This window comes from Hyla sarda, chromosome 1, assembly GCF_029499605.1.
Source record: "Hyla sarda isolate aHylSar1 chromosome 1, aHylSar1.hap1, whole genome shotgun sequence".
NCBI lineage: Eukaryota > Metazoa > Chordata > Amphibia > Anura > Hylidae > Hyla > Hyla sarda.
In genome coordinates, this window is record NC_079189.1 from 537,740,668 (window position 1) to 537,758,015 (window position 17,348).

Genomic DNA, 17,348 nt, shown 5'->3' on the forward strand with positions numbered 1-17,348 from the left:
ACTATACAGTACATTTCAATAAGCAGAATTTCTGCCTGCAATTTCAAAGCGGAATTGCAGACGGAAATTTCATAGTGTGAACCTAGACTTAGAGTGGTAATACTCGCTTGTATAAGTTCCCTAGTGGGGGCTAAAATTATGTCTAGGAACATAAGGTGAAAAAAAAAAAAAGTTTTTTTCCGGTTCATTGTGTCTTGTGGGACAAAAATTGCACATGCGAGCCATTGCATAGAAATGATACATCAGTGACACATCAAGATCCGTCATGGCTTTGTAGAAAAGTGAGATTCATTCCCTTTCTGCAGAGGTAATATCCAGAAGGATTATGTAGTGTTGAGCGGCATAGGCCATATTCGAATTCGCGAATATTCGCGAATATATGGACGAATATTCGTCATATATTCGCGAATATTCGCACATTCTCGTTTTATTTTCGCATATGCGAATATTCGCATATGCGAAAATTAACTTATATGAAAATTAGCAAATACAAAATTAACATACGCGAATATTCGCATATGCGAAAATTAGCATATGCTAATTTTCACATATGCGAATTTTCGCACGCCAGTCTTACACAGTAGTATTACAGCCTTCTTTACACCACACAAGCTGGAAGCAGAGAGGGGTGATCACTGTGATGTGTACTGTGAAGAAAAAAAAAATACGAATATTCGTAATTACGAATATATAGCGCTATATTCGCGAATTCGCGAATATGCGATATTCGCGAATAATATTCGAATTGCGAATATTCGCGAGCAACACTAGGATTATGTAGTAGTTTTTTTTTTTGCCTGCGGTCCTCGCGTCAGTCTGATGTCTCATTACAGGATCCTCGTCTTCTCATCGTTAGGATTCTAATTAATTAGCAGAACGTGCCAAAATAATTCCGTCTACTCACACCGGGCACTCATCATCTTCTTAAGGGCCTTGCCTGACAGATTTCATTACACATTTATGTCCAAATTCATAATGTGATCAATATCTACTGCTTTTTAGAGATCTGTTTGCAGGGAAAGTCATATTAATAGGATAGGACGCCTATTTATTATGTAGCAGAATGGTACTAAATGTGACATGGACTACAACTCTGATTTATTTCTTTAGGGTCACAATTGTAGGTATATGGTCTCCATTAGTTTATAGGGGTTTTCCAGGAATATAAATTGATATTTTTTATACTTACGATAAGCCATCAATAAATGATCAGCAGAATGAAGGGGCTGAAGCACTATTGTTCATCTGTACATGTGGTGGCACCTGGTACTGCAGTTCAGCCAACTAAGGCTAAATTTCCACTTGTTTTTTGTTTGTTTTTTAAAGGAGAAATCCAGCAAAAATAAACTTACCTTATTTTTCGCCCTATAGGACGCACCGGCGTATAAGACGCACCCAATTTATAGGTGCAAAATCTAAAAAAATAAAGATTTTGAACCCAATAGTGGTCTTCAACCTGCGGACCTCCAGATGTTGCAAAACTACAACGGCTGTCCGGGCATGCTGGGAGTTGTAGTTTTGCAACATCTGGAGGTCCGCAGGTTGAAGACCACTGCATAGGAGGTTATACTCACGTGTCCCCGTCGCTCCGGAACGTCTCTGCTGCCGGCCGGGTATCCTCGCTCTCCGTCGCCGCCATCACGTCGTTACGCACGTACGCGACAACGTGATGACGAGGAAGGAGAGCGCCGGCCATACAGGGGATCCCTGAACGGAGAAGACACCGAGGAGGCAGGTAAGGTCCCTCACGGTGTCCTGTAAGCACTAACCCAGCTATTCAGTTGGGCTGTTCGGGACCGCTGCGGTGAACAGCCCGACTGAACAGCCGGGTTAGTGTCACTTTCCCTTCAGATGTGGCGGTCAGTTTTGATCGCCGCGTCTGAAGGGTTAATACAGGGCATCACCGCGATCGGTGATGTCCTGTATTAGCCGCTGGTCCCGGTCGTTGATGACCGCAGGGACCGCTGCGATAGGGGTGTATTCGCCGTATAAGATGCACCAACTTTTTCCCCCCAGTTTTGGGGAAGAAAAAGTGCGTCTTATACGGCAAAAAATACTGTATTCCCTATCCACAGGATAGGGGTAAGTAGCTGATCGTGATGTTGATGGGGGGGATCTGAACGCTAGGACCCCCGCAATCTCTGGAACGGGACCCGACACTTAGTTTGGAGTGCGTGCTGCAGATGGCACGTGCTCCATTAATTTCTATGGAAGTGCTAAAAAAAAAAACCTGAGTACAGCACTCGGGCATCATCAGCGCTCCCACCAAAATAAATGGAGTGTGTGCCGTCTACCGGTAGACAACAAGCGCTCCTCACCGAGAGAGCTCGGCTCACAGCGGTCGAACCCCCTGCAGTCAGCTACTTATCCCCTATGCTGTGAGTACAAGTAAATTTTCGCTGGAGTTCTCATTTAAGCAAAAACTCCCCAAAAAATGCCTAAACAGCCTTACAGTGTATTTTTTATTTATTTCTTGGTCAAAAAACATTGCAGCCAGATATAAGCTGCAAGTCATTAGGGGTATAGGAAACGCCTTACCCAATTGGTGTTTTTGGCATTTTTTCAGTCATCTTTGGTGTTTTTTGAGTTTTTGGGCTCAGTGGAAGTTTTTAAAATCGCAACATTTTGAGGACTATGGCATTTTTCCACTGAAATCTTGGCATTTCTCTCTCATATAAGTCTATGGGAGAGAAAAACTTCTTAAAAAAACACAATATGGGTTTTGCATTGACATCTTTTCTGGCATTTGTGAGTTGTAGTTTTGCAACGACTGGAAGCACTCTTGTTGGGAAACACTGCTCCAGAAATCGAATGCGCAGGCACAGCGCAATCTCATATTTACTAGTGATGAGCGGCATTGCTTATATTCGAATTCGCAATATTTTGCGAATATATAGACAAATATTCCTCCTATATTTGCGAATTTAGCGTATTCGTTATATATTTGCATATGTGAATATTCACATATTCGCGTATTTCGAGGAAGAAAACAGTGAGGGGCTGGGCAACTTTACTATTGGTTGCTGGGGATGTTGCTAATAACCTCTGACAAGTATATTTGGCCCACAAGTGAAAAGAAGGAATGGACACATGCTGGGAAAAAGCGAATATTTGCAATTTCGAATATATTGCGAATATATTCGCAATATTCACGAATTCATGATAAAAATTTGAAATGCGAAAATTCGCGCCCAACACTAATATTTCCCCAGTAATACGCATCCATCTTAATCCAAGGAAATGTATCTTTTTCTTTATAACTCCCTCAATAAGAAATATTGTATTCTGAGTTTTCTCACCTCTTCCATTTTCTTTGTGCCTGGGAGATTTATGTCACCATGACAATAGCTATTTTGGCTCCTTGTGGTGCCCTGTTAGGACCATATTTCCTGTTTCTTTATCACAGCTGTGTGTCCACGTGCTGTCGGTCCAGCTCCCGTCTGAATTACTTTTCTTCATTGATAAAATAAATTGTTATTGCTGCAAAGCTCGGAGATCACAATCAGTTCAGTGCCGTACTTTTATTTCTTCATTTATAAAAGAAAAAGGCAATTAAATGGTTTTAAGGGTGCCTTTTATTTAAAATGAGATAAAAAGGACTTTTTATCAATATTTAGTTTTCTATGTTTTTGTGCGATTTTAAAATAATATATATATATTTTTAATTGCACAATATTTTCATCAAACTGCTCGTATATCTGATCCTCTTGTATTTCAGCTTTGTTTCTTAGGCTAAGTCTCCACTTGTTTTTTTTTTTTTGCAAAACGCAAAGAAAAACGCCAATTCTGCCGCATGGCGTTTTTTTGGTCAAAAAACGCTGCGGCCAGATGTTAGCTGTAAATCAATGAGAAATCGCAAATTTCGAATTCCACTTTGCTTTTTTTCATTTTGGTGTTTTTTTAATCCTTTTGGCGTTTTTTCACTTTTTCTGCGTTTTTTTCCGCTCTTTGACCTTTGGAAAAAACGCTGTGGTTCCCTCAAACTGGCGTTTTTTGTCAAAATCGTGGTGTTTTGCTCCAATAGAAGTCTATGGGAGTGAGAAAACGCCAAGAAAAACGCTATGTGGATTTTAACTTTGGCGTTTTTGAAGGCAGTTTTTAATCTTTTTTGGACTTTAGCGATCCAAAAAAGTCATGCAGATAGCTGTTTTTAATAAAATTTCATAGGGTACCATTACATTTTTTTTTTGTATATTATTGAGAAATATATATATATATATATATTATTATATATATATATATTATTGAGAAAAAAAAATATTACTTTTTAAAAAGGGATCAATGTATGTGTGCGGGGAAATAAAAATGTAGCCGACAATTATAAAAATGTATTGTGTGTCTGTTTTTCACTTTTTTGCTTTATTTTTTACATTTTTTTTTTTAGTTAGTACTACTACTCCCAGCATGGAACACATTGTTCTATGATGGGAGTAGTAGTACCTGTACTAATAGACAGATCGCCCGCTGCGATCTTTCTGTATAATGTATAGATGCGGCAGCCACTCTTCTATGGTTCCCTGCACTGACGTATATTTACACTTATTCATATTTCCCGCAGGGCTGTGATTGGCCAGATGGTTCCAGCCAATCACAGCTCTCTGTGAGAAATAGGAACATGTGTATATATACGGCCATGCAGGGGACCATAGGAGAACGGCCGCTGCATCTATACATTATACAGGAGCATCACAGCGGGTGTCAGGAGTGATACCCGCAGTGATCTTTCCATAACTGCAGGTAATACTACTCCCAACATGGAGCACACTCTGCCTCATGCTGGGAGCTGTAGTACCTGCATTAATAGACAGATCGAAGCGGGTGTCAGAAATTACACTTGATGCGATCTGTCTATTAATACAGGTACTACAGCTCCCAGCATGGAGCAGAGTGTACTCCATGTTGGGAGTAGTAGTGCCTGCTTAAGGACACATCACAGTGGATGTCACTACTGACACCCTCTGTGATCGTCCTGTCTATATCAGAGATGGAGCGGCTGTATACATCGCTCGCATCCCTGCTCTTCACTAAACGCTCATTCATTCATCTTTTCCTCAGAGCTGTGATTGGCTGCAACCATCCGGCCAATCACATTTCTGGGTTGGAAATATGAATTTCTGTTGACATCAGTGGCCGGAGTATAGTGCAGAGAGGCGAGCGATGTATAGACCCGCTCGTTTCTCTGCTATATTATGGACGATGGCATTGGGTGTCAGGACTGACACCCGGGGCGATATGTCTATAGTACAGGTACTATCACTCCCAGCATGGAACAGTCTGTTCCATGCTGGGAGTAGTAGTACTACATAAAAAATGTATTTTAAAAAAAGTGAAACACACACTTTATTAAAAAATAAATATAAATTAAATAAAAATTGGGTTATAAAATATATACATTGCATTTAATTAAAAAAAATCCCATCACTGCTGCATCCTTTTTTTTTTTTTTTGGGGTACCCAAAACAAAACGCCAAGGGGCAATTTCCACACAAATGAAAGAAATGCCGGAAAAAACGTCAGAAAAAACGCAATAAAAAACGCATGATGACGTCACTTGCACTGGTGATTTTTCAGGCGTTTTTTTAATCCCTGAAATTTTGCGGAATGTCAGCCCAGAAAACACAGGCAAACATTCAGGTGCAGCAGAAACTAACTTAAAGCAATGGGACTTGGGAATTCTGTTGTGTGAACATTGCCTTAGAGGACAGGAAATGGAGGTAAAACTTGAGCACATGGCAGAATTTTTGTGGCAGCAGCATCTGCCGTGGAATTTCTGTTTCCTCGCAGAAATAATTGACTTGTCAAGCTCGGAAATGCATTGCCCTCTATGAATATGGCGCACTGCAGAATGTCTTCCCAGAGCAATCTGAGGAATGTCTGCCCAGAAATTTTCTGGACAGACTTTCCACCACATAACCATAGCCTTAGTATGATTGCATCCTAAAGTTATCCCAAAACTAAGTAGGCCAGGTTCACACTAGTGTCAGAGGTCCATTAGGGAGCTCCACCACAGAGTCCGTTCATGCCAGAAAAAGCTGTAGTAAACAGTCCATTGCACAATGGGCACCATCTGGTCCAGACAGGTCTCATTGACTTTGATTGAGGTCCGTCTGCTTTCCGTCTGGTCTATGTTGTTTTGCAGGATTTTAGCAAAAGTAAAAAAAACTGACCTGCATCACGGAGCTCCAATAGAGTTAATATAAACCTTGGTAAGCCATTTGATAAAGGAGAGAGAGAGCGAGAACCATAAGAACATAGGTAGAGTATTAAAACGAGATAGAGAGTCGTGATCAGAAACCTGCACAAGTTAGTTGTCAGGGTCTACCCAGGGACATGTAGGACAAATCCTGGTTCTTGCGAGGAACTAAAGAAACACCTATATCAGCCTTGTCCTGGCCTGAGGGATGAATCTTCTGCAGCCTTCAAAACAAAGTCAGTCAACGTCACTTTCTATACTAAACCCTTGGTGGACCTCTGGTTTAGTTCAGATATTCTGGTACCACTGGGAGCCAACTGGTATGCATTTTGTGATACAGCTTAAGGACTAGCTCTTACAGGTTAATCCTGCACCAAGCACTCAAATTTTTGCCGTTTTATTTCTGTTGGAACAGGAAACTGTTCAAGATCTTTGTCTCCGCGTATATGGATGATTTGTTACCGTTCCGTAAAGTTAGCCGTTCAATTGCACTACACTTTAGAGTGGTTCTTCGGCCTCCCAGTAACCTGGTTATATCTGCACTACTATAACACAAAAAGTACTACCCAGTATGATTTGCCAGGCACCGTATGCGGTGCCCCAGGGGACCAAATTCCATTACACCTGTGCAGACCCTCCCCATTTCTTTTTGTGGTGACCACAGGACAGGAGATGCTGATATCTGTGCTTGGTGAATGCTATACTAGCTGTGGTAAAGCATTAGGGGGAAAAATTTGATTTATTTAATCATTAATTTGCAGCAAAAGGTAACATCTCTTATACTGCTGATGGGCAAAATTGCAGCATTTTGTATAAAAAGTGATAAGGTATAATGTAGATATTACACAGAAGAACCAGTTAATTGGAAGTGACTGCTTTACTGTCAGATATCCCTATAAATAGGAAGTGCACAGCAAGCTTGTGAAGACTAGTGTGACTATTATAGGATGCTGAAATCCACTCATCATCATCACCTCAACTTATATAATCACACAAAGAATTCACACAATCAGCTGAAATAACTGCTACCTGCAGCTTCTAGGCTGATCCCCCCTCAGAGCTCCCCCTCCCCGTGTGAACAGGTGCCTACTGCCATAGCTGCTACATAAATACTACTAAAATATACAGCATTAGGCTATGTGCATTTTGAGCTTTATTTTCGGTCTCATTTTATTTGACTTATTTTGGTTAGTATTTTTCCAAAACAAAAGAAGAAGTGCACATTTTTCATTATAGTTTTTCTGTGTCAGTTCCACTTCTGGTTTTGGTAAAACTACTGAGCAAAATATTTACCAAAATAAGGCAATACAATTCTGACATTGGGTACTCTTTTTTTCTCTTTTTTAATGTTATAATAGTTTTGATATTTTCAAATGTTATAATATCAATTTAGGTTATTTGTTATTTGCTCACTGCTCAATGGTTTAGGCCACCCTGCGCTTTGTACCACACAGCCCCTGCCACAGTTTCCCCCCTTACCCAGCAGTCTAGCATTGACTGCACACAAACACAAAATTTCCCAAAGGGAAGACAGGGATTCCAAATATTATCATTCACAAAAACCCAGGGCACAAAACCCCCTTATATTTACTTCTCTAAAACTTTACTTTTATTGTGCTCAATCAGTTATGATCAGCCATGCATCATATCTGGGAAAAAGATGTGTGGTGGCCCAGCACAGGAGGTATTACCCTGCACTCTTGCTGCCCTGTCAGGCAGCCTCCCTATAGTGTCCCCTGGGCCCCCTTGCTTCTGTCCCCCCATGTAAATATGTTTCTAATGTATTATACCATGTAATGTGTTGAGAAAGTGTTGTCACTTTAAGACTGTCTTACAAGTCTTTGCTGAGGTCAATTTGAGTCCTAGAGAGTGTCCAGAGTCATAGGAGGCCTCAAGTCCAGTCTGCAGCCACAAGCAGCTACAAGTAAGCCACAGTCTCAGTATTGTCAGTCATCAGTCAAGTCAGTCACAGTCACCATTTGTCAAGTCAACGTGGCCTGCGTTAAATTGACCCTTTCTACTACAAGTTCCAGCAAGCCCTTATGGTCTCTGAGTCACTGGTCACCTCCTTGGGCCCTGGCTGAACTGTGGCTCAACTGTATAGAATTTAACATCTGTCTATCCTCATTACTTAGCTACCATTATTCATAACTTGGCGTCGTAGTCATTATTGCCCCTGTGCCTAGCCCAGGATCTAGCGGTATACCTTAGGGTGGTATCGAGATTAAACCACACCCTGGTGTCACGAATACAATGGGTTAATGCTATCTGCCCCTTGGGTAATTCCATCTGCCCTTTGCGTCACATCCCTCTACCACAACTTTTGGCGTCATGAACAGGATACGGGTTTGTGCCTTATGCGACAATTCCTTCCCCGGTCTAAATGGTGTCCAGTATTGTCAGTGAAAATCGCATGCCGATGCAAATTAAAGTTGCGCCAGAAAGTGTACGGGACTTTATCAGTGGAAAGTGTTATACCCTAGGCGCTTGTGAAATAGAGGGGGAGGTGAAAAAAAGACTGTTGTCCGCCATTGTGAAACGTTTAAGTACTGTGTCCACCATGAGCAAGATCAGATCAGAAGCTATGTTACATTGTCAAGTATTTCCTGTACCTGCAAGGGTTAAAGATGTGCCGGAGAAGCGTGCAAAAATGTCCCGCCCCTGGGCGTGGAAACCATGTTGCTGTATCGATGCCGAAGTGGAACTGTAAAGATCCGCCCCTTGTTGCCGGGGGAGTCTGCACTGCTGATGCACTTCTGGCCGACAGCCATTTTCCAGAAGCCTTGCTTAAAAGGAGCAGCGCTGCCAGATCCTCCCAGTTTGCTGGAAGACAGCAAATGGAGCAACATGGCGGAACAGGCAAGCACACGTGCAGAGAGCCCCATGATGGTGCCGGAGGCCCGGAAAGTCACCGCTGCGCACCTGTTTCAAGAGTTAGTTGACCATCTCCAAAAGATCTTCATCAGGGCAGAAGAGTCCCGCTGCCTGAGGATGATGGAGACTAGTCAGCAACCCCAACCTCGGCAGAGGGAACTCCGGCATCTTCCCGTGCATCATCACCGGTGAGGCTGTCCCCTCACCATCGGACCTGGGGGTCCTGGGCCAAAATTCACACTGAGGAGTAAGAAGTGAGTGCCCTGGCTGAGGCAGCTTTCTCTACCCCTCCTTCTACCCCTAGCCCTGAGCAAACCCCCCAGGTCCCGAAGTCTGCTGTACGTCCCCGGTCATCACTATTTGTCATGTCAACGTGGCCTGCATTAAATTGACCCCATCTACTACAAGTCCCAGCAAGCCCTTAATGTCTCTGAGTCACTGGTCACCTCCGTGGGCCCTGGCTGAACTGTATAGACTTTACCATCTGTCTACCCTCTGTAAAGCTACCCTTATCCATAACTTGCATTCATTATTGCCCCCGTGCCTAGCCCAGGATCTAGCGGTATACCTTGTGGTGTTATCGAGGATAAACCACACCCTGGCATCACGAATACAAGGGGTTAATGCCATCTGACCCTAGGGTAATTCCATCTGCCCTTTGCATCACACTCCTCTACCACAGATGGCACTAGGATGTAATATAGGAAAAAGACAAGCTGGTGGAATCGGTGTATCGTCTGGGGAAACCATAGATCCTGGCATCCATGTGGATGTTACTTTGGCACATACCACCTATGTAAAATTTAAACCCCTACATGGGAGCTGCATTCCTCATATAAAGTGCTCTCTTTCAGCTGTTTTTTAGCTACATATTGTGCCTGCCACACTGCAAAAAGTAATCAGGAACATTTAAACATGAACATAGCCACAGAGTCTCACCTTTTGCCTCCTGATATTGTAAAAGACATCACTTTCCTTCTGTACACATTACCAGGCCACCAGAGTAACAGTTCATTCAATGGAATTGTCTAAGGCGTCAGCGCATTGTCATAAAACATTGCAAATAGTTGATCCCCCTGTGATGTGACCTAATATGTGTGAATTAACTGTATTGTAAGGAATGTAATAGGGAAGAATGGATGTGAATAGGGGGAGATAACTCTATATAAAGCTCAATAGCCCTTGAGCTGTGTATTTGTTCATGTTCTCATCCACGGTGCTGTGTAAATGTCACATCAATGCCTTTAATCTCCAGAAGCCATTCGGCAAGATTGACAGGTAGCGCACAGAAAAAAGCTCCCGAACACCAGCAGTTAAATAGCAGTGTTATGTGTATGTATTGGATATATGAAAGTGAAAGGGTGTAAAGACTTCCAAATCTATTGTACCTTGGATTTAGAATATGCACATTAAAACAATGAAAAACAAATGGACAGAGGCAGAAGTCATTGTTTATTAGAGACTGTATTGCTGAAAAAAAATGGAATGGCTGAATATTTAGATGAAACATAGTACATATGTTACTTATATGCCAACTATAAATATGGTAGCATTTTTATATTCAAGTCTATGAGACATTCAGTACATCTCCTGATCACAGTACTCCCAGACTACAGAGATTGCCCGTGACTTTTAAACATCCTGACGACTGTCTGGCATTCAGGTGCAGAAAAAAGTTAGTGCGGGGAATGGGAAATGAGGACAGGATATGAGATCGGAATATAAGGGTGGAATATGACAACAGGATATGAAGAGAATAGTTAGTGTGGGGGATGGGAAATGAGGACAGGATGTGGGGTCGGGTTATGAGAATGAGAGATGAGGACAGGATATGAGGTCAGAATATAAGGGTGGGATATGACAACAGGATATGAAGAGAATAGTTAGTGTGGGGGATGGGATATAAGGACAGTATATGAGGACGGGATATGAGAAAGAGATATGAGGACAGGATGTGAGGTCAGGATATTAGGAAGGAATAGAGGACAGAACATGAGGACGGGGTATAAGGATGGGATATGAGAACATGATATGAGGACTAGATATAAGTTTGGGATATGAGGTCAGGATATGAGGATGGGACAGAGGATAGGACATGAGGATGGGATATGATGACACAATATGAGGCTGGAATAGGAGGACGGGATATGAGGACAGGGTATGAGAACAGAATATTTGGATGGGATGTGAGGAGGGGATATGAAGTCAGGATATGAGGAAAATAGCTTTTTTGCTGCTTTTTCCTCTCCCATAAGGCTTAGGTAGGAAGATTAGGCAACGCCGGTTATTTTGCCAGTATACATAAACTCAATGGTGTGGCCAGTAAGCAGTCCCATTCTCAAGTTGAATGTAAATTTATGGTTGAAAGATTGGTCCATGACAAGGCTCCATCCTGAAAAGCTGATCTGTCACTGCTCCTGGATGAAGTTGTTGGCAGCTTGTTGTACAGTATTGGTTATCATTAGTGAAGTCCTTGCAGTAAAGAAATCCTGAGATGCGGTAACAAAATGCTACGCTTGACAACACGTTATATATGCTAAATCATTATCCTCACCATCCCCGGGGTATGTTTGGGCCCCCAGGGATGGTGAAGATATGGTGAAGATATTAAGTTATAAAGTCCCCCCGGGCCACCCGGCAAGTAGTCCCCACCTTCGCTGCGGCCGTGGCCCCGCCCCGTTCGCTGCAGCCTTTGCCCCACCCCGACGGCTTAAAGGGGTATTCCAGGCCGAAACTTTTTTTTATATAGCAACTGGCTCCGGAAAGTTAAACAGATTTGTAAATTACTTCAATTAAAAAATCTTAATCCTTCCAATAGTTATTAGCTTCTGAAGTTGAGTTGTTGTTTTCTGTCTAACTGCTCTCTGATGACTCACGTCCCGGGAGCTGTGCAGTTCCTATGGGGATATTCTCCCATCATGCACAGCTCCTGGGACGTGACATCATCATTGAGCAGTTAGACAGAAAACTTCAGAAGCTAATAACTATTGGAAGGATTAAGATTTTTTAATAGAAGTAATTTACAAATCTGCTTAACTTTCCGGAGCCAGTTGATATATATAAAAAAAAGGTTTTGCCTGGAATACCCCTTTAAATGACGGCTCGCGTCATCGCTCTGCTACCTAAACCTTAGGGATGAAGGGACTTTATAACTTAATATCTTCACCATCCCTGGGGGGCACAAACTTCCCCCGGGGATGGTGAGGATAATGATTTTTAGCATATATTACACATTGCCAACGTTATGCTAAAATATGCTGTTTGGTTCCCTTTAAATGATAATTCTATAATATCTCATTCTCGTATTTAGTGATTTTGTAAATTTTCAAATGCCAGTTTGCCTATTAAACGCTAGTTTGTGTCATATTTGAGATTTGTGTTTTTCTATCCCATATACCTGGGTGACCATCCTCTTAGAGTGGTGTAAACAGTTGTGATACAGTTGTGTCCACCCATTTCTTCTTTGTCTGAGCTAGACACAAGTAATAGGGAAAATATGTACTTTGTTTCTCACTGGGTAGAATAACATTGCATTCAGCATTTCTCTGTTGAGCTCATGACTGATGTCCTTAAAGGGGTACTCCGCTGCTCATCATGAGGGGGCGGGGCTATGACATCACAAGCTCCCGGCGCCGGCTGCAGCGTTCGGAACAGATTGTTCCAAACGCTGAACAGCAGAGTACCCCTTTAAGCTCAAAGCTAACCCTATAGGAAATGATGGGGTTAGTTTTATCAGTTGTCCTCTCACTTAGGACAAAAACAACAAAGGATAAACTCATATATGGCCCAGATGTATCAAATTGTGTGAGAGAAAAAGTGGAGTTATTTTCCTATAGTAACCGAGAGCTGTGATTGGTTGCTGTAGAAAAATCTCTCCACTTTTTCTCTTACACAGTTTGATAAATCTGGGCCATAGGGACTAGAAGGCTCGACTGAAAACTGTGCCTTATGTGCAAAAGGTCTTGGGTTCAGTATGACATATCACATGACATAAGGCAGTATCCTTCAAACACAACTGCTATATTTAAAGTTTTATTTATTTATTTATTTATTTTTTAATAAGGGGACAATATTAGTATGATTTCTTATGTTTTGTTATTTCAGGACACAGCCGGACAGGAGAGATACCGCACCATTACCACAGCCTATTATCGAGGTGCAATGGGGTTCATCTTAATGTATGACATTACAAATGAGGAATCCTTCAATGCAGTGCAGGACTGGTGAGTTCTTCTTTATTCATGCAGCAGCTGTGTTGTCACATTATACAATGACATACAGTGAATGTTTAACATGTGCCAAAATATCATTGCATCCCGCTGTGTGGCCCCTAAGTGACAAGCAATAAAAAACAGTGGCTGTCATGGGTCTCTTGTAATGGCAGCACACTGTGTATATAGACAGATGCTGTATGTCAGTATTGTGCCTGCTTCCTCTTTGGGCTAACTTTAGGAAACTACATTTATTTGGAATACAACACTTAAAGCAGCTCTCTAGGCTCCCTTTACTAAGGCTCATGTAGCTCTGTATATGGCGGCAATTGCTTCATAATGTTCTTTTCTCACTGTACTCTGTACATTATAAGCATTCTGTCCTTGCTGTAATATAAATCAGCTGCTTATGTTGTTGTGAGGATTCAGCACTACAGGGGATGCCTGGTGAAGGTCCCAGTGAGGACTGACATGTTTCTGTTTAGATTGGAAATAAATGCATTTTATTAGTTGTATATGACTTCATTGAACATGAAAATATACCCCGAATATCTACGTGTGCCCTCAGGGTCCTTTTTTTTTAACAACAGCCACTCTAGCAGGGAACAGGTACAGGCAGCCGTGGCGGGCTATCTGACAAGTGCATTCCACATTAATTGGGTAAACATTAGTCAAAATTTATCAGAAGGCATAGGCACTCTGATTAATACCGACCAGCTTCACTCACAGGCAAAAAATAAATAAAGTCGCACATATTAATAAATCATCCCCTAAATTTTGTGTTCTCTAAAGATAAACAGGCAATTTTCTCCTAAATTCCCAATTTAGTAAGATTTTAGCAAATGAAACTCGTATCTGAAAAATCTCTTTTCCCAAGTATTTCAGAGAAAAGGGGAAGTTAAAAAGTTAAATTGTGCCATTTGCAAGTTGAGATACACATGTGAAGCAATTAGCAGTCGGCACTGCAAGTCTATACCTTAGTATAGGAGTCTGGTCACACTGCTTAATTACTATCCTCCGCTGTTCTGTATGGTGCTCAGTCCTTACGAAACATAGATAAATCCATAGCAAGCAGAAAGACACTGGTAGACGGCACTCACAGGCAAAAACTTGCGGTTCCTTTATTGGGACAAGCTTGATACAAAGCAACGTGTAGTCAAGCGGCCGGTTTCGCGCTGCACAGAGCGCTTAGACGTGACCTCTCAGAGAGAGGTCACGTCTAAGCGCTCTGTGCAGCGCGAAACCGGCCGCTTGACTACACGTTGCTTTGTATCCAGCTTGTCCCAATAAAGGAACCGCAAGTTTTTGCCTGTGAGTGCCGTCTACCAGTGTCTTTCTGCTTGCTATCCATTTGCAAGTTGGTTTGCATGCATGGTCTACTTCTCCCTCCAAATAGAAAATGCATTATACGTGTTGGTCATCAACTCTTCTCATTCTCCATTGACCGCTAGTAACTACAAGGTGAGGTATCAAGGATCATACCAAACAGCTCCCCATATCACCGCTTCCTTAGTGGAGATGGATGTTTATATATTCATAGTAAATCTAAAAAGCTTGTTTTAAAATTCATTTCAAAAATATATTATTTTGTCCAAATCCTATTTTTAAAAGATATTTAGGTGAACATCCAGGAAGATCTAATAACCGACTGTATCAGGATACAAGAGATGTATGAATGCAAATAAGGCAATTATAAGGACGGGTATAGAGACAGGGATTTTCCCAGCATTTGAAGGAAAGCTTTGCTGATCCAATATTTTGTAACCCAAAGTAAATACATAGGGCAGTGTTCAGTATTTTTCTCTTTGATAAAATGGAGAAGGCAGTTTCCATGGGAACCAGGGCTTGTCTTTCCCAGAATCTCGAACACATCTAATGTCTTCTCTGTGTGTCTGCTTCTTATCAGCAGGTCCTGTACACGTTCACACAAGTAAATCTGTCTATAAACAGCTCACTATATTACATTAACATCAGATACATATTCCTGCTTTCAGACACGTCAGATTTTAGGAAACCTCTTTTACCATTGTAATATTTTTACACGTCTGTAGTAAAGGAGTCTTCCGTCATATATAGCAAGGCAGGGGTGTAATTCCTACTTGCTGGAGCCTGAGAAGGCCCAACAGGTCCCCCTACAGACCAGCACTATAAATGATGTGATAGTCGAGCCCTATTACAGAATATTTACTAGAGCCCGGGGACTTCAAGATATCATTTTGTAGTCAGATAGCTTCAGTCATGGGATTATAGGAGAACTCTGCTATGGCAACTCCTTATTTTGGCCTCACCATCCCAACCCATCCTTACATCAATCTTTCTTAAAAAAATACTTCATAAAATGTGCATCTTCTTTTTATAGAGAGATCATATCATATATAAAAAAAGACCACTAATACCATCCAGAACATAATCCTGTTCGGCTGCAATATCATCTTAGTTCAAGCTGAAGCCCAGACAGGGACAAAATTCAGGAAGTGAGGGTGGGACTAGCACTCCTCTGTGCTCACTCCTGTCCTATGAGACTGCACTATAAAACCAGAGAGGAGGAGGTTACAGAGCAGCCTGCAGTCATCATTCATATTGGCCACTCCCATCATGCCTATCATTGATGTCATTTTCTCCTTGCTAGAGATACCTGAGCGCTGTATCTGTTGCCATTTTGTATTTAGGGTTAGCAGGCCGCTATACATGGCAGCACTGCCAGACTTTGCCAGTGTTGTTTCCTAGTTGCCATCTTGCAGGAGTAGGTGGTAAGCTATAGTGAGGACATACACAGAGCCTAACTCTAAAGCATGGACTAGCATTGTAATGGTAAGTGCTATGACACAATGCTTAAAGGAGGGGAAAGGAGGGGCCATAATAGCAGACTTTGGTGCCAGATTGCTGGATGCATTGAGTGACTACGAATAGTTCCTTAAGTAGGCAGTAGCAAAGAGACATGGAGAGTTTGAGTGAAGTGCAATAAGGGCTGAGCAGAGTTGCTAAGAACCCTTAAGGACTCAGCATTTTTCCATTTTGCACTTTTTTTTCTCCTTACCTTTTAAAAAATCATAACCCTTTCAGTTTTGCAACTACAGACCCACATGATTTCTTTTTTTTTTTTGTGCCACCAATTCTACTTTGTAATGACATCGGTCATTTTACCCAAAAATCTACAGCGAAACCCAAAAAAATATTTGTGGGACAAAAGTGAAAACAAAAACACCATTTTGTAATTTTTAGGGGCTTCCGTTTCTATGCAGTACATTTTTCGGTAAAAATGACACATTGTCTTTATTCTGTAGGTCAATACTATTAAAATGATACCCTACTTATATAGGTTTGATTTTGTTTTACTTCTGGAAAAAATTACTACATGCATGAAAATTAAAACATTTAAAAATGTTCTATTCTGACCCCTATAACTTTTTTATTTTTCCGCATACAAGGGCTCATATGTTGCAACGTGATCTGAAGATTTTATCTGTACCATTTTTGTTTGATCGGATTTGCTGATCACTTTTTATCAGTTTTTTATTATGAATTTTGACCAAAAATACGCTATTTTGGACTTTGTAATTTTATTACGTGTATGCCATTGACCATGAGGTTTAAATAATGATATATTTTTATAGTTCGGTCATTTATGTTTATATTTATTTTCATTTACATCGTTTTTTTTTTTTTAAATGAGAATAATAATCACATTTATTAACTATTTTTTTTAAACTTTTTTTTTGCAATGTTATAGCCCCCATAGGGGACTATAAAATGCATTACATTGATTGCATACACTGATCAATGCTATAGCATTGCATTGAACAGTGTTCTTGCCGCTCGATTGCTCCAGCCTGGATCTCAGGCATGGAGCAATCAAACAACGATCGGACACCGGGGAGGAAGGTAGGGACTCTCCTTACGTCCACACAGCTGACCAGGACACCGAGGTTTCACCGCGGTGGTCCCGATAAGTCCGACTGAGCCAAGAATGCTTTTTTAACTTTAAATGGGCACTGTCATGAAATAAAAAAAATTATATGTTGTAGTACTTAAGTACTACAACATATCTCTAATATAGTTTAATTAAAAAA

General features: G+C 41.3%; 1 protein-coding gene across 2 annotated transcripts in view; it reads left to right on the forward strand.

Moving 5' to 3' along the window:
- RAB3C (RAB3C, member RAS oncogene family) overlaps nt 1–17,348 on the forward strand; it is a 172,961-nt gene that overhangs the window by 132,936 nt on the left and 22,677 nt on the right. For both annotated transcript variants that reach the window (XM_056540873.1, XM_056540868.1), the window contains exon 3: nt 13,172–13,290. In XM_056540873.1, coding sequence (XP_056396848.1) covers nt 13,172–13,290 — 119 coding nt within the window. The remainder of the gene's footprint in view (nt 1–13,171; nt 13,291–17,348) is intronic.